The 24,950-nt window shown below is 44.9% G+C and overlaps 1 protein-coding gene across 8 annotated transcripts in view; it reads right to left on the bottom strand.

Moving 5' to 3' along the window:
- The window catches only part of cacna1bb (calcium channel, voltage-dependent, N type, alpha 1B subunit, b), a 128,065-nt gene extending 103,812 nt beyond the window's left edge, over positions 1–24,253 (bottom strand). For 7 of the 8 annotated variants that reach the window (XM_078088204.1, XM_078088203.1, XM_078088205.1 and 4 more), the window contains exons 1-5: positions 23,978–24,178; positions 22,895–23,225; positions 19,687–19,964; positions 17,870–17,976; positions 15,066–15,205 (exon numbers count right to left, since the gene is read on the bottom strand). In XM_078088204.1, coding sequence (XP_077944330.1) covers positions 15,066–15,205; positions 17,870–17,976; positions 19,687–19,964; positions 22,895–23,225; positions 23,978–24,038 — 917 coding nt within the window. In that variant the 5' untranslated portion in view covers positions 24,039–24,178. Of the gene's footprint in view, positions 1–15,065; positions 15,206–17,869; positions 17,977–19,686; positions 19,965–22,894; positions 23,226–23,963 lie in introns of all 8 variants that reach the window. The other variant, XM_078088209.1, reaches the window with a different exon arrangement.
- Positions 24,254–24,950: the final 697 nt, after the last annotated feature.

Below are 24,950 nucleotides of genomic sequence, written 5' to 3'. Positions count from 1 at the left end.
CATGTCTCAAACTCATGAAGTTCTATCTTTTTAAATATAATCACATGTTTATTCTATTCATATTGTCAATTAACACGTGTCCTTAGAACATCTCCTTGGGACCTCTGCTCTCAGTTAGGGCTGGGTGGTATTTACGGTATTTAGAAAGATTCTGATAGTATTGCTTTTTCAAGTAAACACCATTTATTCATTGACCCCAGAAAGGACCGCCCCGATCAGCTGTTCGCCACTGCTGGCCAACTTGCTCGCAACTGGCCGGCGAGTTAGTATGTTAGCTCATTAGCGTGTTAGCTTGTTGTGGCTGATACTGTTGCCACCAGGGGCTTGACAGACTTTGCAATAAATCGTTTTCTGATCTAACGTAACTTACATCGGATTTTCCAAATCCAAAACCTTCCAAACTGACACAGCTCGTCTCTTGGGCACAAGTTGTGTTGGTGCATCTCTGGTCTCGCAGTGTTCCTCCTGTAACACTCTTTTCCGTGTTTTCATGTAGCAACAGAGTTTTCTTGTTGTTGTGAGCTGTACCCAGCAAGCAAACGTTTTCTTGAAAACAAAAAAACTAAATTGAACAATTAGCCGGACTAAAATGTGGAGATCGTCTTCTCTAAGCGGCATGAACAGAAGATGAAGCACTCTGCAGAAGCTGATGAGAAGAGTCAGAGAAGGCATGCGCTGTGAAACCCAGCCTTTGAGTAAAATGGAAGACAATAACTTCCATGCAACAGAGCAATAAGGAAAGAATCCCCACAGGAGCCATTCTGACAATGTCTGGCGTGATTTATGCCCGCGAATGTAATCAAGTCGGGCCTCTGCAGTCCACAGCAGAAACATTACTGCAAAGCCACATGGACATCACAGGGCAGTATTTATATATGATTTATAGACTGAGATGCTTATTGCAAGGACTGCAGCCTGCAATACAGACGTCCATATAAAATCATGTGTCTGTTGTTACAAGCCCATCCAGACAATACAATACATCACAATATTATCATACAAATTAACCTCCTTTCTCTGTCGAGAAGAATTTTAGTTCTCACATTCTGATCAACCACAATGTATGTTTTTAGAATTTGTTTTATGGTGTATCATTATGCAAGAGTAGTTGTCTACTAGGGCGGATGTTAACGCGATGCATATCATACTTCATTTCAACACCTACACCTCGTTGCCACCTGCCACCTGTGAACGGGCGCTCCATCACCATATCGAGACACAATTTACAGCTTGACTTCACTCCTAACGCCCGTTGCATAATTCCCGACTGAGAGGTTCGGTATTCATAGTATATCCACTTCTTAAGCAAAGAGGACAGTATTCCGATTATTTATGTGAGTAGACAGAAAAAGGTATTGTTAGGACAAAATACGGAAGTATCAACCAAAGAAATATTCATCACGCAGGCTGGAGCCTTTTAGAGCGTACGTCATCTTATCAGTCTGTACGACTTTTGTGGTGGCAAATGAATGGCAACAATGTCATTTACTACACTGTCCCCTACCACATAAAGGTAAAATGCCAACAAAAAATCTTGAATTATAATACCCGATTTTATCATGCACGATAAAAAAATTTCAGGCCCGATATTATCATGCACATAGATGTAAAGCTCACAGCCAAACAGCACCCTTTTTATATGACGTATCCCGTCTTTATCCTTCTCTGGATCATTAGTGGCCTTTCTCCGCCCTTCTCTTCCCTCCCTGCGGCCCTCCACTGCCGATCACCGCCACAAGTGAAAATGATGCAAGGCTCTATTTCACCCCTACACGTCCTCTCTGAGTCTGGATGTCTCTCTTCCTGACCTGATCTATCGCTCAGTTTCTCCCTTCATCACTGCCTCCCCCCTTCCCCCGTTCTCTCTTTACGGCCTTCCTAATGTGGCGTGGACACACAACAGTGAATCAGTTGCGGTGGCTAAAAGGCCGCCCCTTACATTCGCAGATGCTCGTCCTACATATCTATGTACATTCACAGGGTAAGAGGCGGTTATGGTGGTGAGAGTGTGGGAAGAGGAGGCAGTCGAGAGAGATATTGATTGTAAGGCACAGTGTGTGAGCGGTCTTCCAGAAAGGACTGATTTAAAAAACCTTACTCAGATGGTAAATAAAGCGTAATATCCACACTTGTTGGCATCGAGATAAGGTGAACGCATATCAATAATCACACGTTTGTCCGCCATGCTTTTGTTTTGACACAGAGAATGTTAATCTAATATATTAAGAAAGCAAAAGTAGAAATCTGCAACACAACGGGGAAGTTAACCAGTGAAAGAGTGACAGATTGTCCCATGAATGATCCAAATCATATTTACACTGATCTGGTCAGGTGAGGTCATCTTGTACAGGCTAAAAGGTGCAAATGGACTCTTCAGAAATGCATCCAGCTCTTCTCGGGGCTGAATGCTAACTGCATGGACCATAACTGGTCAACTGCATTACTGAATGGGTAATTGTTCCCTTGTCTACATAGTACCAATCGGGATTGTCCTTATGTTTCTTAAAAAAAAAATTAAACTCTGCTCATCAGGTTTTGAACAGACAACAGGTGAATAAAAAGTGTCTGTATCGGCGCCCCGTTAAGCGCTTCCCCAACCATCCTTCGGTGAGCTGTGTCCTAAATAGTGCCTGACAATGAATAAAATCGTTTTATATTCATACCCAATATAAACTTTTGTTAGAAATAGTTGCATAACTAAATAAATAGCAAATAGAAACTTCACAATAGCCCCCTGATGGCTGACAGGTATCGGCCCCTACTGCTCCAGTCCCTTGGCTCCCAAAAACCCTGATCGGAGCACTAACCCCTTTTAGTGTTCATTTCTATTTTCAGTACTGCTAGAAGTGTCTCAATTAAAAAGCGGTTTGTTGTTTCTTTCAGGTTACTCGGTAAAGATGCTTCATCTTGCGGCACAGAGCCGACTCCGGTTATATTGACGCAGACGGCTGCTTCTCTAATGAGGGAGAAGAGACCTTGAGTGTGCATCCTGAAGGACAAACATCCAGATAGTTTTCGTAGGGGAAGGAGGGCCCTTGATTTTCCATTTGCACTCCAGCGTTTGTCGGGCTCTCCAGAGATTGGCGAGGAGTCACGCAAGTCACAGCTCACCTGCTCCCCTCGGGGCCGTCGGTCTCACAGCGCAGATTCTCTGCCAGTTTTCCACTCTCGTTCAACGCTCTCTCTTTGGAACAGAGGCAGCGCTGGTCGGTGATGGTGGAGATTGAGATACGAAGGTGTTGGGATGGGGATATAACAGTTATTATCTTGTGCCACATCATGTGACGCTGGCATTATCTATACAAGCAGTACTTCTGTCCGGTTAGCAGGTGCAAGGATTTTCTGACCGGGTGTAAGGATTTCTGTCTACTTCTTGTGAACATCAGGCCATTTATCCAGTCTCACGTCAGTTTAAATAGTCTAATACTGGGTTTTAGTGTTTAGTGTTGATTCATTTTATGTTAATTTGGTTAACAAAAGAAAGGAAGGAGGTGCGCGATGAGAGTGGAGGAAGGAGAATTGAGATAGTGAGGCTCTTTGTTGAGTGTAATGAAGGATAACTGCCTAATTATCACTGGGTTACGGTTTAATTTCTGTTAAGCGTCTATTTCTATATCCTAATGAACTGAAACCAACACAGTGTTAGCAGTATAGTGTACGCTTGTTATTTTTCAAACTGGACCATAATTTGTTTGTGAGACAAAGGCTGCGGGCTACAATAATACAGCTCAGCACAACTCACATCCTCTGAAAACAGCCTCGGAACAACATGACGGACCCTACAGAGAAATAAGACTTTTCTTTATGTTACACATTCCGGTCGGAATGGGACTGCGTGTCTCGCTGTGAGAAGCCTCGTTCAGAAATCTGCCATCATCTAAAAATCCAGCCATGGACATCCTTTAGATAAATCCAAGCATTCTGCTTTCTGTCCTGCACCACAAAGCAGCGATAGCTCCGTAAGTAAGCTCCAACTGATCACTTCTAAAGTTACCAAACCAGGCTTTTATTAAACGTCTTTATGCAAATTAAATAACCCCAATTTACAACTTAAGAACACAAACATTAATGCAGATTTATTTACTTTTCAGCAATTTAGGACCCCACTACAGGACACACTTTAGATCTTGTTGTTTGTGACCCATTGACCTGTCGTCCACATCAGCATCAAAGGAAACCGTTTCACTGTTAGCGCTCCTCTTTTGTACACAAGGTATCTCATAATCTAAAGAGCAGCTTGCCATGAAACTTTGATGAGAACACTAAGATGCACACAGACCTCCAAACAGGCGGCCTGTGGTTCCAGCCGTGCAGGCCTTGAACTGTGGAGGACAAATGGGATCTGGGACCTGGTCGATCCTTAACGTCGCCACAATCAGCATTAACAGGCTTCTTCAGTCGCCCACACTGAGGCCGCTGAGTGGACATTTAGTCCGTCGGCCTGCACGATCATACGCAGCACTAAAGAGGACGAGATGCCCCCCCGAACAATGTACGTGAGAGATTTCACCGATTGTGGTCTCCCACCTGCCTCCACCCGGTTACTCAATCACTCTAGTCAATATTGACTTATTGCAGATCGGTCAGACCACCACCCATGGTGTCCACGGGGCTCGGGTGCAGCGCCAAAAGGCTGTGTTTTGCTAGAAAAGACAAAAGCCTCCCTTGTTTGAGATGGAATAATTATGGTGTTACAGAACATCAAATTAGAAGCAGGAAAACATTTGCAGTAATGGCTGTGCAGAGCTGAAAACGCCCACTGAACTAATGAGTCTGAGGAAAAAACAACTTGAGAAGATAATTTACCGCGGTACCGTCAGAAACAACACCTCCGCTTGTTAATGGTAACAGAGCTTTGAGGATACGGTATAATTATGTGGAAAAATAAAAGAGCTAAAGAGAAAGAAAAGAAAACAATGGGGCCAACTTGACTAACGCCACGCCTACTACAATACATGTACACGTTAAACAAAGCAGATCAATATTCACACACGCGCCAAGCCCAGTCATCAGTCATGTGTTCCCCAGAAGAAGCACAAGGTGGCCATGCTAACGAAAGGAAGGAGCAGACAGAGTTTCCTGTCTGCACACATTGGACCGGGCCCTTTAGCGGTGTACCTTACAGACCAACTGGCACGAGATTTTTGTCACACCTGTGGAAAGCTGTTGTTGTGTAAAAGTACAGTAGAGAGTGGAGATCTATACCACAACCTGAGCTCACTAACTTTTATGCAGCTGCACGGACGGTTAACCCGTTCAAGGAAAACAACTCTAATGCATAACTTCCTCTCTAAATTGTTGCAGGGGTGTTAATAAACCTCAGAACCAGGTCCGCTGTTTCTACCCACTTCCATTCTACTCAGCTAGGCTAACGACGTCCTGACTACTGCTCTGTACTTGAACCACAGACGATATACCGATACAAATGTAAAATCTCACTCCTAGAAAGTAAGGAAATTAGTCCTAAGATGCACTATTCCTTTAAGAGTATTGTCAGAGCACATCAAGTACAACAGGATGAAGAGGCCGCTGAACCCAGGACCTTCTTGCTGGGAGTGCTAACCGCTCACTCCACACGCCGCACGCCACTCAAAATACATAAAAAAAAACAAAAAAAAACATGAACCCAGTGATGACCAGAGATGACATGAAGATAGTGAGAGCATGACGCCTTGCAGTGCCATGTGTACAGTACAGTACAGTACGTTCTGTTCCCTGCCAGGACAGCTAAGCTGTGTATTTACTTCAGCAAAGAATGAAGTACACCAGGTTATGTCTACTGCTTATTGTGGAGGGCAACACTGTGATCTCGGCCCCCTCTTATCTGCCTCATTTTCCCTCCTCTCTTGTAGCCCCGCACCTCTTTACGCGTGACTCCGTCAGTCGTTCCACAGTGAGAGCGCTTACGGTGGGGGGGGTCGGGGAGGCCGAGCAAACAAAGCTCCTCTCCACTGAGGCGAGACGGAGTGAGAGGCGAGGTGGAGGGGGGAGAGGAGGAGGCAAGAGCTTCTCCGGCGGCCGTGTTCTCCTGGTAGATCTAATGCGACGGCGGGGAAGGGAAGCCAGAAGTCCCTGCGGCCTCCGCTGTGGTCACCCCGCGGCCGGTGGCAGCAGGCGGCGTGGAGGAAATGCTCTCCTTGCACAGCATTCATTCATCTAAGCAGACGTTTGGGAAATGGCTGGAGGGAACGCCGCGGAAAAGCCCCTTTCGATTCTGCTAAAAAGAAGAAAAAAACCCGTCCATTTCGCCGGCCCCACCTTGCAGCTGCGAGCCAGACTCAGTAAAATAATGCCCTATTCGAACAATTTTTTAACGCTTTTATCTGCATTTGGATTCACGGTCCCGGGGTTGGGGAGGGGCAGTAAAAGACACCGATAAAAAATGGCAAAATCACGTGTTCAAAGTTAACAACCTTCTGAAGACACTAGTCGGTGGAGCAGGCAGCGAGCGGCTTCAGAAGGTCCGTTATCATCCGCTCACGCAGTTGATCATGACGCTAAGTGGAAATTATATTTCTACATGGCAAATAATACAAATAGTACTAGCAGGTGTAGTAGAACACCAACAGTCAGGACATGCATGCTGCAGATTCTGTGAAATGAATGATTCACTGAATGTGCAAAATATTAGCAGTGTGGAGATCAGTTAGTGGCGTCATTCAGTGGCCCTTAAAGATGAAGGCAGTGAATGTTGTACATGCTGGTTACAGAGCATTGCTCTGATTATTGAGTAAGATGAATTGTACCAGACATTGCTCGGAAGAACAATGTTCTTTGAATAAAAGGTCATTGGAGAGGAGAAAACTTGCTTTACAATTACAACCAAAACTAGAAAATCGCGGAAGAAAAACAAAACCTAGCAATTGAATGGATCCAAAAATAGCGGTAATGGCTCAGCCAATGATCAGCTTCAGAAGATCCAAGAAGGTCTAGAATTACCAGTCAGTCCGATCACAATCAGCAGACCCCTGTGTAAAGCCAAGCTATCGGCTTGTGAGCTTCAAGTGCCATTGTTGTGAGAACGACATGTGCTGAGGTTACAACTTGCCAAAGAACACATTGACCGGCCTAAACAAACATTTTGTGGATTAATGAATGCGCGCACATGTAAAGAGTGTTTAAATTCCAGACTTTCGGGGGGGGGGGGGGGGGGGTTAGATTAGATTTAATTAGAGTAAATTAATTTTCTAATATTTCTACTACCACTACTGACTATTGATGCAGAAATCCTTTATGAAATGTAGTGTTGCCATAAAAGGAGTCCTGATTGTCCTGGCCTTTTTGAAAGCACAGATATGAAAGGGAGGCATACAAATTTATATCACGGTCATGATCGTATCATGGTCATGTGGCGCAATCTTATAGGAGTTCTGAGGGAATTACAGAAGACATCCAGCTGAGTGTACCAGAAGGAGCAAAGCCATGAAAATGTTTTCTGATGTGCCTAACAAGTCAATAAAAACATGCATAGTATTAAGTCCTGCATGGAACAACATGTCTAACTGGTCCCAGTACAAGACTGGGAGAGGTGGACAGTTTAACAGCAGAGGAAAAAAACAGACCAAGCAGGATCACTTGTTACTTTAGAAAATATTCACTTAACAAAGCCGACATTAAAGCCAAACTAGTTAGTTGTTGCACGTACGCGAGGTACGAAAGTGACTCGTGCTTGGGTCTGTGTCACAGGTGCCGGTCACGTCAACATCGGGCAGGTTGACTTGTCATCCTGGAGAACTGACACGTTCAACGCGATAAACGCTGACATTCTCTTCGGTGCCGCAGAGTGAAGGCATCAGGATTTGAAAGGTCTTTGTTATTTACGAGGAGCCGCGAGAGACACAGTGACCCAGCATCCAGGGGGAACGCCGACCCTCTCTCTGCTGGGGGGCAGTTTAACTTTCACTGTGTGTTTTCAGTCAATGAAAGTGGAGTGTAAATACAAATCAAAGATTGACTTGGAAAAAAAAAAAGAGTGAGTGATTATCAGCACCGGTTTGAGATTTATCTCCTTTTCATCTATGTCACTATAGAATAAAAACAAGTCTGAGACTTTACAGTACATCTCTTATCTCCTTTCTTCAAGATGCAGTTGGATTACCTGCTGTCCGACCGATGTTTGTAATTAGCTCTGGACTGAATCGTGTGTGTGAAGGGGGAAACCTGCCAGTCTACCACATCAGCTGTAGTTTAGTGCACCTCTGCCTACAGGAAATGACAAGCATTGCTTTTAGACACGCTTGACTGGAGCCAAGCCAACAGTGTGTGTGTGTGTGTGTGTGTGTGTGTAAGAGAAAGCGCAAGCGACTACTCACGGTTCTTTTTCGGTGTGGGGTTTCATGTTGAGACAAATAGGACTGCATGTGTGGACTTCACCGACAGATGTGTGTGTGCACATCAATTAGTAAAACATTAAAACAGTGATTAAAGTGTGCCCCTGTGCCTCAGCCAACCTTCCACTCAGCCAAATTAAATCACATTATTCTTGGAAAGCTTCTATACTACAGGCCATGCCTTCCTCACCGGGGGGCTGTGTGTCACAACTGGAGCGGATAATGCAAAAAAATGTGACAGTCGCGCCAATAACCTGCCAAATAAACAATGTTATCATGATAACCGGTTGAGCCGCTGCATGTGAAGCCATCTAGCTCGCAGCCATCTTAGACAGCAGACATGAATAGGCATCATGGACAGATGCAAGCTGGATTTGTTGCACTGAGTCACGTTGGCGGACTCCTACTAAATATTCATGAACTCATGAAAGAAGCTTGTCTGCTGGGTGGCGTCAGCAGCGCTCACTCAGATAGTCCAACATGCTAATGCTAATGTGACGTCAACATCGAAATGTAGGCTACAGAGGCAAAGGCGATGAGGTCAGCCTGCTTCGTTTGTCACATTTAGGACCTTTTTCTACGTTCATTTCTTGTCATCTTAAGTTATAAAGCCATAAAACTATTATTTAACAATGAACAACAATAATCTTTTTTCGGGGGAGGTGCACAGGGGTTACTTTCCAAGTTTGACTGCTGGAGCAGAGTAGATGAGGAATGAGACAAAAACAAAAGATGTGGCAACAAACAAACAAACAAACAACATGGAATTGTGTGCTCTCTGTAGCAGGGAAAAGCAAACACATCCCGGGGTGAGCGTGAGCGGCAACCGCTTCTTCCACGGGGGAGACGTGGCATCGGTCCGCTTACGATGTGAACAGAAAGGCATCGCCATCACCTCACGTTTGCAGTGTTTGCTCACTGATGGGGTTGCTAACCGAGCCAGGAGACGTGGGGCAGAACCGCCTGGACAGGGAACACAAACGACACCACACATGCGTAACAGCGAGGGCAGGAGTAAAGTAAGTGAATGAGAGATGGGATTAATGTCAGACAAATTTGGGCACATAAGTGAATGCTTATTCACTTATGTGCCCAGTGTTATTGACTGTCCATTCTTCTTTGCTACTACACACACAGCACTCGGGATGCAGCGGAGTTAAAATGCACAGTGAATTTGATCTCAACTGGTTAGGATCCTAGGCATTCATTTAAATAAGACATATCAAAAGTGCGTGCCACTGCTTTGCTCATCTAATCTCTTACATGTTTGTAACTTTTGTTTATCCGGCCTGCAAGTAAACATCATATGTCTATAATAGCTGGCCCGCCGGTCAATTGGACGCACACTGCTGATACTAAAACACCCAGACGGCACTGCAAGAGCTAGGGGCGCTCACAGGGGAGACATGAAGAGGTATTGTATTGAATTCTGGTATCGTAAGTATCGGGTATCTTAATATTTAAGGCAGTTTTTAATTTTGGCTCTGTGTGATTGAGTTTGACATCACTGCTTCATCCAATTTAACACTCGCTCGCAGACGAAGCCATTTTGGCGCGCGAGCCGGCAGCATTGCACCGGCACCAGAACTGAATTCCTTGAAAAAGGTGGAACTAAAGAGCTCAGGGAAAAAAAGAAGACGGGTCTGCAGGAAAGTGCATCAAAATATTTAAAAGACTTGACTTATTTGGGAAACCACCGACTGGTAACACAACTTATTGTTTTGTTATGCACCTTAAACACCCAATCACACACACGCGCGCACACACACACACGCGCGCGCGCGCACACACACACACACACACGCACGCACGCACGCACGTGTGTCATAAAAAAAACATAATTTTTTAAGTGTATTTTTCCGAGTAGGTAACTGCCTGGTCAATGCGGTCGATAAGATTCCAGAATGAATGAATCCAAATGAGCAAAGACTCTAATTTGAGGAGATTCTACCTGCAGGCTTTCTCTGGCTCACGAGAAGCAGACGGAGCAGACGGAGGGACAAGCTAATAACACGACGCCTGTAGCCATCATAAAACATCTCAACTCTATGACGTCCTGAGCCGTGCTAGTGGCTCTGATCTCGACACCCCCATGACACTGAGGCCCTGTGGTGCTTGAAGCTAAATGCTAACGCAGGCCTGCTGACACCTTCACATGGCGATGCCAACGTGTTGATGCTAAGTGCCATTTTAGTCAGCAAATTAAACAAACTACGGCTGAGGGGAATGTTGTTTGTTTTAAAATCAAAAGTACATTTTAAATTGTAGTAATGGTACTTTAGCAGTCAGCTATAACTATAACTCAGCTATCATCCAGAGAAGGACGGTACATACATTGGCAAATACACAAACCCTGTGGCCTAGGCGAGGGCTGTTAGACCTCCACGATGAGGCAGCGGCGCTTTGGCAGACGTTCAAAGGGACCGTTTATTCATGCAGGCCGTAAGCTAAAGTGACCCGACCTCTGTAGTCCCAGCCGCTATACTTTGAGGCCTCCTATTGTGGAAGCCCCGTTGGCCGAGAGGCACATGAAAGGAAATCGCAACTTTGAAGTCGGCCCAACCGCCGACTCGCGCTCCGACCACTCACAGCCGAGACTCGGAAATCAAAAGACACGGATAAATAAATAAGAGCAACGGCGCTGTCTTTTGTTTCCCCGGATCTGATAGAGCGATTATTGTTCTCAGTGACTCCACCGGCCTCTCACTGGCATCAACAAAACATAGTGTACAGTATACATGTGGAAGTCGTCGTAGTTTAAAACATCTTTAGAACCGAGCCGTTTCTTAGGCTCCTGCTCAAAAATTGCATCCTCATGATAAAAAGGTTTGTACCTCTGCAACCAGGTGTATAGGAATAATCTGGGTGTTGTAATACAGAGAACACTTGTGAGGTTTTATCCAGATATGTAAATATTAGTATAGATGTTGCCGATTAAGACAAAATGGAAAATAGTAAAAGATACAAAAAATAACCTCAAAAATATTATTATGTTCTTATATCAAAAACACCTGGAAGAAAATATATTCTATGAAAGTTGAAAGATGAAAGAATATGGATCAACATTCGAGCTTCTCAGGGCTCTGGTATATATTACTTAAAACCCATCAATCTTGTTACAATTAAAAAGTCCAAACTATTAAGGATCTTTAATCCTGAATGTTTCTGTGTAAATTAAATATGACAGGCTAAACACAAGTGTTCAACGTCACATTGCGAGGAATTTTGCATAATTCCCTTGGGCAAAGCATCCAATGCTGACTTAAGGAGATAGAAAGATGGCTGAGGATTTCCACTGCTTAGATTCTACCAGTTCCAAAAGGTAAAACCTAAAAACTAAATTGACCCCCGCTGAGTTCAACCACTGAAACAAGAACAATTGTGAGAGTCATTTAGTGATTTCCTTCTTGGGTCTTTCAAAGAAAAGTCATGATTCCCCAGTTTCTGTGAGCAAACACTTCATACCGGAGAATGTTACAAATGCTCTGGAAAAGTAAGGGATTTCAAGTAGAGCAGGCTTCTCACCCTTTCCTTCATGTCTCAGATGCCAACATGCCCAGCGTGTGCTTGGACGTCTGCGGCTCCTCAGTAGGGCTCCGTGTTAGTGGGCTGACCAGCTCAGTGTTCTATTGATTAGGCCTCTGAAAAGCCAGGCAGATTCATGCTCTTATTATTAGGGGCTCCTAGAGCCTGATCAGGACAGATTAAAGGTCTGCCACTGCCTCCAGCTACAATATCAATTAGACCCTTTTATTAGGCCTGGACGGCTGTATCTCCATAATTACACCAGGGACCCAGCGGTGGAATCATACAGCAGTCAGAGAACTCATTCAGATTCTTAGCTGATAAAAGAGTAATGATTATTAAAGCAGAACCGAATATGTTTTCATTTCCACCAAAGCAGGACCATCTTTTCTTTTGGTAAAATAGCCACAAGCACATATTCTCACTGCATCCTGAACTGGATTTCTCTTTTTTTTGGCCACTTTTGATGGATTAACCAGTATATATGAGCTACACATCTTCATGCATTACGCCCAACACCCAATTGTAGTTGTGTTAATGTTTGTCCGATTTCTTATTTTTTTGCCCCTCCAAATCTTTTCATTAGGTTATCATTTGGTATCCTGTACCACACTCAAGGACAATGATGATCATTAGCTGTGGCCCGCAGGCTGCTCATTCTCTCTGTGGACGAAGCGGGACTAAGCAGAAACCTTTTTTTAAAACCCAGGTGTACAGTCTGTTTAATCCTCTTAACTTCACTAAGGCAGGTGAACATCTGAAACATCCTCTCTGTCTTTTCTCATTTACCTTCAGTTTCTCAGAGGATCAGATTCTGCTCATGCTGCAGCCCAGTGGGCCAAACCCCATCCAGGGGTGATGCGATTGACTCCGAATTGACGTGGGCTCTGCCCGCACCCCCCACCCCCCCTTCCACTCCCACAGGAGCGTGTCGAGCACAAAGCAAACAATCGCGCAGAAACCCCCGATCACGTAGAGGCACTTTATCTGGTGCGGTTGCTTGGCAACCAAACAGAGACGGTCACATTGGCAACATGACGGTTCATTTGTATCCAGCTGTGTCAGCAATGGGTACAACAAAAACTGACATATTATATAAGACATATTTCTCCACCTCAAAAGAAAGAAAAACTTATACAGAGATACACGCTGTAAACAATAAAATATAGCTTCACGTAATTCAAATTGAATTATCTAATTTCCTGATACTGACAGATTGAAATAACAATTATTCAGAACACTCATATAATTACCCTGTGAAAAGGTTCTTCTCATGAAGCACAGTGACTTGCTAAGTGCCACTGTTACAGGATACAGGAGGTGAATCTTGCATTCCCACACAAATACAGTGGAATTCAAATGCTGCAAGCAACGTGCCACTGTGTGATGTCAGCCAAACGTTACATGAATGCCTTCCTTCATCTTCCACACATGGGTAGGTAATGCAGGGGAACAGTAAATTCAATCAATGTCAACGCAATGGTCCCACTTACGTGCCGTGGGAGAGGAAAAGAAGAGGACATCTCTGGACTGGTTGTGTGCGGCTACGCCGTGAACGCAGGAGAAGATACGCGTGTTCGCTTTAAATGCATGCCGCATCATCTCAAATGGTGATGTTTACTAATGGAGGGAAACTCCTCTTTGTCTGGTTTGTTATCATGTCAAACACTTATGGTCACCGCTTGTCTGAAATCTTTGTTCTGCTAGTCCTACGCTAGCCATTTTGATGCATTTGTTTATCCAGTTTCTGGAATAGCTATTATTTTCAAAACAAAGCCAATGTGGACTGTGTGCAGCACTATGCCTGGAGAACAATATTCTCCTCATAAATGCAACAAAGCAAGAGAAGCATTGAGTGAATCCTGGATGAAACAGGTGCATTTTCAACAGGGAGTGTTTTTCATGCTGCGAAGAGTCACACAGGGACATTCTCAGTTTAGAAAGTCAAAAACCTGATTCCTTCTCCAGCATTATGACTTTGTAGCATGCTGATCAATACTGATGGGGCTTTTCAAAGCTTATACGGTGAAGGCTCTTGTGGAAGCTCCTTAATGTACTGTTATCCTTCATTCATTAAACAGAATAGGGAGCCAGAGAGACACTTAAAAACGGCTGCTTCCTCTGCTTACACTAGCATGGCCCTGACACACACAAGCTGTGAATCTGCCAAGCTTTCTATGTGTCCCTGTATTCAGGATCCACCTTCAAATTATAAAAGGTAAAGGTGTCTTGGTGCTGAGGTTATCGTATGCTTATGAAATAGGCCTTAATGCATCTCCATTGGCATCATTCTGCCTATTTTGGCAGAATAAGATTAAAATGTACAGGTGAGACCTTTCCACATTTCCATCCAGAATCAGCCTTATGTTTTACAATACTCAACCACACAGATGTGTGATGGCTTTGCTAATGATAATGGTTCCCAGTTTTAGGTAGCTTCACAAGACAACATGACGCTGGTCTCTTTGAGGAAATAGAAAAAAAGAACTCTTCCGCTGGTGCTACATTCAATCTGCAGTTAGAAGAATGCAGGAGTTGGAGGGACAGAAAGTAGAAACATATAAAATAATACTAAAAATAAGAAAGCCCGTTACAGTCTCCCCGTCGTGCAGCCACTCTTTTCCGAGCCCCACTAAGAGCTGCTGAGGAAGAACTACAAAAGCATACGTCACAGCCCTCGGTGGTCCACTCAGCCGACACATGGCAGTGTCGTCATGTACACATATTTAAAACGCATGTATCAAATACAAAACTTTAGATTTATTCCCATCTGCCATGCAGACGCTCAGGTCGTAAAGCGAAAGCAAACATGAATAATAAATTCTTGTTTTCCATCACGCCTGTATTACATTTTAAAAGCTTAACACTTAAAAGTGATTGTCGAGTTACAACGGATCAAACTGTACAAAAAGAAAAGTGCACCGGGTTCTTTTCTAATTTAAAGTCCATGTACGTGTCCGTGAAGCGTTGTCCAGGAAACGGCGTTAAGATCAAGGAGAGAAATGGAAAAAAACAAAGCAACAAATGTTCCCCTATCTTTTACAGGCGCGTTACTTGTTGAGTAACTTAAAGGACGTTCGTAGGCAGACGCTCGAACTGAAGGGAGGTGATTTCACCTCCCATTCTCTCAAGACGCTCACAGATTCACACAAAAGAAGCCACTCTCATACTTGTGACTTCCATTTCAAGCTGAGTGGGCGAGGGACTCACCCTGTGAGGACGACCACGAAGTCCATTACATTCCAGCCGTTGCGGAGGTAGGAGCCTTTGTGAAAAGCAAAGCCCAGGGCGATGATCTTAATGGCTGCCTCGAAACAGAATATTCCAATAAAGTAGGGCTCTGTGTCGTCCTACAGGGAGACAGAGAGAGGACGAGAGTGACAGAGGAAGATCTTTTTGTTAGCAGTAAAAGAGTGGTTAATGAAGCATCAAGTGAAAGAGGGGGGGGGGAAAGTAAGGAAAGAGTCCTCGCAGCAGCATGAACAGAGGTGCAGAAAGCGGAGCCTTCTTCTTAGGATGAAAGGAGAGTAAATACAGTGAAGACACATATTTACACACATAGAATGATTTTATGGACAATGGTAAATCAATAGAGCCTCTGGCTTGTTTAGTGCATCCACACATATTAAACTATTTAACTTCAATTGATAGAACATGTTAGATAAGGGTAGCCGGGGTGGGGGAGCAGAGGGGCTCCCTGGCTGACCAAACCAACCAGAGTGCCCTATGAGCAGGGAGTGGAGGGTAAAAAAAAGTAGTGCCAGGTCAGGTTAAGTTCAGGTTTAAGGGCAATCGGCTAGTGCGATGGGTGCGTAGCTGGCGTGGATGCTCTCGGAGCAAACTGGCAGCTTGTGAGCAAGTGCCGGTGGGCAAGAAGCGGCCACATACACCAAGCAGTAAAATGCAGAAGCGCCGGTACTGTGTACCGCTGATTAGCAGCTTATTTTCGAGGACTGTGATGGAGTCGCACGATTCAACTAGTAGAGTACAAGGAAAAATGACTCATAGAAGGGACCTGGAGTGAGCTAAAGGGGATGCGGGGGGCCTTTGGCCACTGTTCAATTACCCCACTGATGTGACATTTGAGCGAGAATAAAGTATGTGTGCATATAGGAACACATGCAAGGCATTTAGGTGAACCAGCCGGTTATAAGGAGCGACCATATCGGGTAACTAAGGAGGTACTTGAGCCAATCAAGTGCCGCTTTGGCGTGTCATAGTGCAGAAATGAAGCACTGAATTGGCAGGCACTTGGGTTAAGAGCAAGGGCACTTGTGGTCCTTTGGTCCAAAAACAGAGGTAAAAATGAGGCAGCCGGGCCAACGAGAAGGGCATGTGTGCAGATCAAAGGGGTGCTGGGGACATGGATTAATGGAAACGTGCAGTACATGAAGTGACCAGAGAATAGGACGCTCAAGTGTGAAATTAGGGAAAATCAGACGCATTACATCATCCCAAAGGGAAAAACACATTGCTGTTTGAAAGTGCACTTTAGCACTGAGGGCAAATGCACAATACACATGAGTGGACATGATGGATTTTTGCCCTCTGCATTACTCCCTAAAAGTGTCAATCATCACAGCTACAGTTTGATCATTTGCACTATGTGGCTAGGGGAACCCTGGGCCTTGCTGTGAGTAAGGGGGGGTAGATCAGGCGCGTATGACATGACACTTTTTCCTTGGCCTCCATTAATATCTGCTGCAGCCTGCGGCGATGCACAAGGCATGAGCAGAAGATATCTCACGCCGACACTAACCCTCGCTCCTCCTCCATTCTTCTCCGCCTCGCTGCTACCATACCACAAACTGACAGATATTGTCCCCAACCTCCAGCACCCTCCAGCCTCCAAAATATACAGTCATGTAGAAGCAGTGTGACAGGCCTGGGCCCTATAAGAAATGTGACCGTTCTGTAGCACTACAGTGAACATCTAGAGATTATGTAAGAGTAGATGCATCGTGCAAGCAGCAGTGGTTAAATTGTTCGTTATGGAAGAATATACACTGTTAGTGTCAAGTAGAAGGAGGCCAATGGGAGCCCCCAACATTTAAACAAAGATGGACGGTTAAATGTGTCCTGAAGCATGTTCATTTTGGAATTCTTCACAAACACAAGATTGAATGATAAAACAATTGAATGACGGGGCTTAAGGGCTGTACTAGTAGCGTGTTAACATCTACTATCCATACATCTAAAACACTCCTGAATTATAAATACGCTTGCAGAAGACGGCCGGGGGAAATCCTTAAAGGATCATGGCGCCAAAATGGAGCGATGGATGTGAAATACACTTACTGAACAGCTTCCATCATCGCCTCCACTTACTGCCCAGCTCCTAATCTGTTGACAGAGCTTCATAAATAAAAGCTCATCCCTTGTTCTAATTAAAAGGGTTCTCGTTGTGTTACATCCTCGAGATGGAGGAGGCAGGGAGCGGATGCTTTTTTTCCTCCGTTGTGTTGCCGAGCCAATCACTCTTCTCAGGTGCTAAATGCAACCTTTTTGTTTTCCTAGTTGTAACATCTTCACTAATGAATTTGCAACGCATCCGCAGAGGTAATTCAAGACGGGAGCTGGCGGTTGAATATGAAAAGAATTGAGCAACTTTCTCACGTCAAGCTGTTGCTCTTTGTAACACTATTTAAAGACAAACTCCCCTGAGCTACAACACCCTCGCGTGCAAACACAGCAAAGTGCTAAAGCAGGAAGCTGTGTGCCGTTCAGTTGGGTTTCTCTCATTTTCCCCTGGTACACAGGGCGGGGATATATACGTCATGACCTCCCTGTGCAACAGTCTCCTTGATTACCCTCTGATGCTGGTGAGCTCTGCATCATTAGGGGTGTGCTGGGGGGGAACGAACGGGCTCGCTCACTGGGAGGTTCTGCAGGCGAACAAGTGACAAGCGCTTTTAACTGATTAGCTGATTTTTATGCTCTCCATATCAGTGTTGGCTGTTGACAAGCCCTTTGTGTCTCAAAGGAAGTGGACAGAGGCCCGCTGAAGCACTTACCAGGCGTTCCGACATGGGTGTCTTGTCGCTGGCGGGCAGATGCTGCTCCAGGGCCAAGACGATGCAGTTAGCGATAATTGTTGCGAGGATCATGTACTCGAATGGAGTGAGAGAGTTAAGGAACAGTAGAAAGGGACAAAGTTGCATTTCACAGTCATACATTTTTACATTTTCTTATTGAAGGTTTAAAGGCCTGCTTTTCAAACAGGATAAATGGGTTTAGCAGGGAGTACATTCCATGTTGTCAACTCATCGCAGCCTAATAAAATAAGGGGGCTTAACATTGGCAGGCCGCATTTTATTGTTCAGAAGAGCACATTATCCTGCGTGTCGCTGTACAAAAATCCTCATTAAACTCAAATATGGACGTATTCTGTCCATTAAAGCGTAAACCTTGCGTAAGCCTTTCTGGAGCGAAAGCATCCTACACATGATCTTTCCAGATGGTTGATCGTTTCTGACCATTTTCAATGGTCGACTCATTCTGCAATCCATTTTCACCAAGTCATTGCCGCGGGTCAGCGTCTATTGAGGGCCCATGAATCACAAGGCAATAGTTAGCTTATGACCATAACAGCCAACCATTACCCATACGACACCCTGATTATGCAACCTGAACATTGATTTCTTGGCAGTGAGTTTTAATAGGAAATTGGTAAAAATTACTTTTACGGTTTCAGATTTAATTTTCAGTTTGTACAAGCGTTTTCATCTGTGGCAAGGATGGATTAAAGCCATTGTTATTCTATCACAGCTAATGTGGTTCTCACTGTCATCCACAGTGCAGAGCCACTTGTCGTCCTGCGTTTGTCACACAAGCTCGCGCTCGCCAGCCTGAGCAATTTCACTGCTAAAAGATATCCTTTAACAAGCCATTTCATATGGGTTTGCCTTCTTCAAATCTGGTATTTTTAACTATAAAATGATTTCACTTTTAAAATCCAAACCTTCTGAATCCAGACTCAAACTGCATGAACGTCTTTTGAGCTCTATAATGTCACTGGAAAATCATTTTCTCATAAAACGAGAAAATGCTTCCAAATGGAGTTCATTTAACTTGTGTTGAGACCAAATCAAATCACTTTGACACAAGACACAAGTCCCAGAATAACGTCAACTGAAAGAACCGTCGCCTCGTTCTCGGAGAGAGGAAATACTTAAGATTTAAAGTGTGACCGTGAACATTTGTCTTCAGCCGAGTTGAACGTGGACGACTTCAGCACCACGGAGAGAGCCGCTAAACTAAGACAGCGAGGCGGTGGCGCGCCGGCCCCGGACCAGCGGTCTCTCTGGGCCACAACGAACCGGGGCTCGTCGGGAGAAGCGCGCGAGCAGCGGGGAGGGGAGGGGCGCTTTTCTTATCGACTTCTACTCGCGTTGATCGATAGCGATGGTTGGTCGTCGTTACCTGAACCCGGGGTGTCTGTACTCATCTGGTGGACAGTTTACAGCTGCCATTTTTTGAGAGGGAAAAATAGGGTTGTGGGTTGATGCGGACTGCCTCTGGGTTCAGAAACCCACCGGGCGGATGTGTAAGTAATTTCACCGATCGATAAAAAAAAAAAAAAAGAACCTTTGTGTCACGTTGTACGCAGATAAGAAGCGGAGCGACAGGTGCGGTCGGCGGAAGAATAAACGAAGACACCGTGGCAGGAGCTCCACGGCGAGACGAGCAATGTGATCCACATCAACACATAAGCACAACAGTTTGACATAAAAGCCAATGTGTGTGTGTGTGTGTGTGTGTGTGTTTCTATGGCGAGGACGCAGGGGTTCGGGGCTACAGATGCACCTGGCTCCTTGTTTGGAAGGATATGGCCACTCCGTTATCCGCTTTGCGTACTTCCTGATGAGGTTGTCCTCGCGGAAGATGAAGAGGGAGCGGTTGACCGTGAGGCAGTTTTGTTTGACAGGGTTCGGGTTGTAGATGGCCATTGTCCGGGCTCTCTGGGCCATCGACTGCTTGTACACCCTCTGGCCGCCCGGTGCGCCGCCACCCCGGGCTCCCCCTCTGCCGGCGCCCGGTCCGCCTCTCCCACCGCCGCCGGCGTTTCCTCCATAGCGGGTGGGGAGATCTTCGGCGAAGCGCGGCATGCTGGAAACGCACAGATCCGAAAGGGTAAATCCAAACTGGTGTCAGTGGCAGTGGAGGGGAGACGCATCACAACACACACACTTCCATCCAAAACCACAGCTCAGCGTCGGGAGTGTCCTGCAAGCGCTGCGTTTTGGGAGATGGACAATCAAGGTGGCCTCATAGAAAACCACGTTCTCGTGATCCTTTCCATTCATTCATCTTCGGGTGGTAAACTGTAAAAGTTTCAAGGAATAACGCGCTGGAGCTGTGCAGCAATTCAGTTCGCGGAGGCTGTTGCATCCACAGCAGCCGGGCTCTGAGTGGAGAAGAATTTAAACAAATGAAATCTCATGGTGAAATCAAACCAGATCGCCCGAGCTGTGTCCACGATCCTGACCGCATCGTGTCCGCGTCCACACACCAGTTGAAACGTTCAGGGCGTCACTCAAAACAAGCAGGTCGCGCCGGTAAAAAAAAAAAAAAAAAAAAAAAAGACACCGGGGTTCCTCCGTATTTATTTTATCAGCAGAAGCAAATAGGAAGAGAAGCAAATCCAAGTTGTCCTGATCGCTCGCCGTGTCGGGGACTGAGGGCGATAAAGAAAGTCCTCGGTAGAATAAGGAAGAGCGCATGTGACCAGAGCGGCCAATCGGTGACTGGAGCGCACAGACGCGCTCGCCGGTCTGTTGGCTGTTTATCAGAGAAACTGAACAACTAATTGAGTTCAACAAAAGGCCCGGAGGGTCAACACGTGATGCGTGTTAATCAATATTTCTCGTGGCGTCGACATGGGGAAACATGTCGTGTATATGCAGGAGATAGCAACGCTCGGAAGATCTAGCGAAGAACTGGAAAATTAAAAATGGCCACATTCATGCAAAGATTGTCTCACTCACTGTAAATTAAACCACAACATGTGTGTGGAAATCATGTAAGCACGGCTACCTCATTGGGCGAATCTGCCTGAATCATGTCATGTTCGTCTAATATCTAATATTTACCTGCATGTTTTGAAATTAGCTTTCCCACCTTGTTATTTGGGCTGCCACCAAACATTATTCTTTATGCCCAAGCATTAAACATAATAATAATAATAATAATAATAATGTTAATAAATTAAACCATGAACACAGATGTGTCCTGGGTTTGAGACCACTGTGCCCTTTCTGTGTGGGGTTTGCATGTTGTCCCCATGCATGTGCAGGTTCTCTCCAGGTACTCTGGCTTCCTTCCACAGTCCAAAAACATGCTGTGGCGGTTAGCTGGATAGTGAATGGTTGTTTGTTTATATGTCAGCCCTGCCGTTGACTGGCGACCATTGCACAATGCCCCGTCTCTCGCGGCAGCTCATTAGTCGTTTTATCTCCTCTGTACATTTTTATATCTACTGGGACAACGACACGAGACAAAAACTATGGTTTATACTTGGACCTTTGTTGACATGGACCATGTGACTGCTCCCCAGTCGGGTGTGAGCAAAGTGCACGTTGCACAAATGGTTCTTTTAATATATTTAAAGAAACATGTGCAACATATTTATATCCTGCAATTACTATAGTTTACAGCTCTCTTATTGGAAGTATTCTGTCACAAATGGCATGCAGCCATTGAAGACTCCATTTTATTTTTTATGTTAGACTCAACGGTCAATGTTGTGTGGATACGGTTTAATGAACTATACAGTTTAGGATTGTGTCAGTAGTAAGTTGTTCATTGTGGGCAGGAAATAAACAAGCGCTGTTTATGGTGGCCACAAGGATTGACGGACCACTATAAATTCATGTAATAGGCTGTAGAGACAAACGTTAATTACCATTGGGAACGTTTTGACTCTGGCGTTTACCGGAGACGATGGTTGTGCTTTTCAGATTAGATTAAGAAAAGGAATTAAAAAGTGTCTCAAAAATTCAATTTACTTGAGCACGTTAATCTGAAGCTTGTTTTTGTTTTCACTCGGCAGCTTCTTTTTTGTTGTTGTATTACAACATATTTTCAGTTTTTCAAATTGTTTTTTATATATTTTAAACACTACACCATCGGTTCGTAAAGGTAGATGAAAAGTATGTAAGCAGTGGTGTCTATATATTTTTGGCCCGATGGCGTAAGCTCCGATACTGACCTGTCAATCATTAGGAAACAGAAGGTGTGGCCCTTTAAAAATGAAGATGTTTTAATTCGGGGTAAAGGGTGCCATTCATTCATCAACATGTGTAAAGTGTGTGTGTTTATTACTCACACCCACATCATAATTGCCGAGGCAACCTTAAAACCTTTATTTGAATGCATTTGTTGCCGGGGCCATTTTCAATCCAGTGAACCAACTACACACCAGACAATACTAGCTGTTGACTCGATCACATCTACAAGCCAATTATAAATACATCCAGTTTTGTGCCGTTTCTGCTCTATTGAAAGGGAAAATCTAATTTAGCTCTTTATTAACATCATCTGCAGATCATCTGATGGACATAAATGCTCTACACGCAGTAGAGGAGACATCCAGTGGTCCAGGACATGTACTGCGGGATGAAAATGAATCAAATGTTCTACTGATTCTGCTGAATATAAATGGTTGATGTGTAAATAATACTGCCTCCATGGCAATAGCATACTAAATGTAAAATATGTAGAGAACTAGAGTTTGGTTAATGGAATTGATTTTAAACAGTATAAACACACTTAATAAACAATATTTACATTGGAAAGGGACAACTTGCTCATGCCACACCAGAAACCCACGTCACCCAAAACACTGTCAGCAATGCTTTATTAGTTTTTCGTGAAGAAGTTTTTCTGTTTAATCACCTTCATCCTTTGTTGTCAAGTGCTGCGCTTATATGTTCTTGACTCATTGTGTTGAATAGCATTTGGTGATCCAGGTACTTCACCTGGTTCTTATTTAAATGCAGGAGTTAAAACGTGGTCTAAATGTTCGCGCTGTGACTCACCCGCCGGGCCGCCGCGTGCCGCTCAGGGCTTCGTGCTTGAGGACGATGCGGCGCACACCGTCCCTCCTGCCCGCTCGGCTCAGCCCGTTCAGGTGGAGGACCGAGTCGTACTTCTGCGCGGTGTCGGTGTCGACTTCCCTCCACGGCGCAGCCCGCGGGCCTCCAGGGGACGCGTCCGCCCCCTCCACGCGCCCCGCCGCCCCCGCCGCCGCGCGCTTCTCCGGGGGACGGCCTCTCCCGTCTCCGCTGTCAGGTGACGGAGCCCAGGTGTCCTCGTACTCCGCCCCCAGGGTGAGCTTCCTCCAAGAGCCCAGTGTGGCCGAGCGTACCGCTGGGGATACATGATACATACAGGAAACAATATTTATCATTCAAAAGTAAGTTAAGAAAGTCGTCGTAGGCCTAAAAACACATCCTGCCCCACAACGATTTGCATTTGCGCCAAATATGGCTAACGGCAAATAGCCTCTTTTTGGATAACGAGGTCATAGCTAACAGACAGGTTACCTGCTACGTTCAACACGTATTGGGAACAGAGCCATGGACGTTTACCAGTTTTCTCTTTTTACTTGTTTTAATCTACTTTAATTGTAAAGCTAACGGCTGTCAGCTTGCGGTTAGCCGGCTGCCGGCGCGCGACCGATGCCCTCGCGGCGGCGGCCGTTGGCTTGCAGTTAGCCAGATGCCCTCGCGCACTTGTCTCGAGGCCTTCTTCGTGACAACGTCTACGCCTCCAACGTGACGTCAGGAGGGTGAAGCACGCGTTGTATTCAATAGAAAGGATGATGTTCTGCTCTGACAGCGACTCTGCTCTCCATTCTTCTTTGGCATAATCTTTCTTGATTATCACAATTTATTGTTTTGGCTAATTCCCCTGAAATTACTTTAATCTGATTTTTGTAGTGTATACATGTATTATTTTCCTACTATTCCACTGTTATTGTTAACCTTAACCCTTATTTAATGAGGCCTCGGACAGTCAGTTTGTCGCAGGGACCTCCATCCCACTCTTTAATTCTGGAATGGTTATCAATTCAATAAAGAAATGCAAACAAAACCAGGTACGAACCAGAATAAACATACCGTACACAACAGTGGATTGTGTCTCTGCCCATCTGGAGTTGTAAAGAACTGTTCTCTTCATATCTGCTCTCCGGGATTACTAGAATAAATCCAATTTTACGGTGGAATAAAGAAACTGTTTGACCCTCCCGCGGTTCAAGTGTGTCTGGCCACAGGAGGCACCGGGGCAGGCGCAGCACCAAAGGCAAAAAAAAACGAACAAAGTTTCTCCTACTTTGGAATGCGGAAAGGCTGCTTCCTGTCCTGCCAGTTAAGCACCTCGTTATCAGACCAACCGTCCCCGATGCTCAAGGAGAAATTTGTCTGATTCAATTATCGGCTCTGTTTTTCGCTGTCCGCCCCGGTAACCAGGAAGAGAGCAATCAGCGACCAGTTTATGAGACCCGAAAGGCCCACGGATGTTACAGCCACTCACTTCCTGCTGGGGGGTAGAGACGATTTAAACCTCAGCCTCAGAAAAAAAAATGCATGTTTTAGTTTCTGTTACCCGACACCGGTGTAAAATCATCAAACAGGACAATTATTGACATGCTTGTAAATAGGAGCAGAGGTGAAACACTTACACAGACGTGCACTAAGTTGTTGCTCTGCGGTTGCAGATGCTCACAGCATCCGAATCATAGAGTTGAGATGACACACACACAGAAAGCTATGCTTCGAGGTCGACGGTCTGCATCCGTCTCCGAAATGAGGACAAATACACAAGCCATGCATCAAGCAGGTGCATATCGGTCTGTGGGGTGAAGTTGTGGAACAACTTACCAGATAAGATCAAAGATTGTAAACATATTGCACAGTTCAAAAAACATCTTAGATTATACACATTAGCCAAATATGAGATCTGTGAAAATATTAAGTGAAGGAAATTTAAATTGTATTTATTTGTGCGTGTGAGTATGCGTGCGTGTGTGTGGGTGAGAGTGTGTGTGAGTGTGTGTGAGTGTGTATGATATTAATCTTCAAAGTAATATAT

The sequence above is a fragment of the Gasterosteus aculeatus genome, chromosome 14 (assembly GCF_964276395.1).
Source record: "Gasterosteus aculeatus chromosome 14, fGasAcu3.hap1.1, whole genome shotgun sequence".
NCBI classification, from domain to species: Eukaryota; Metazoa; Chordata; class Actinopteri; order Perciformes; family Gasterosteidae; genus Gasterosteus; species Gasterosteus aculeatus.
This window is presented reverse-complemented; position numbering and strand designations above follow the sequence as displayed.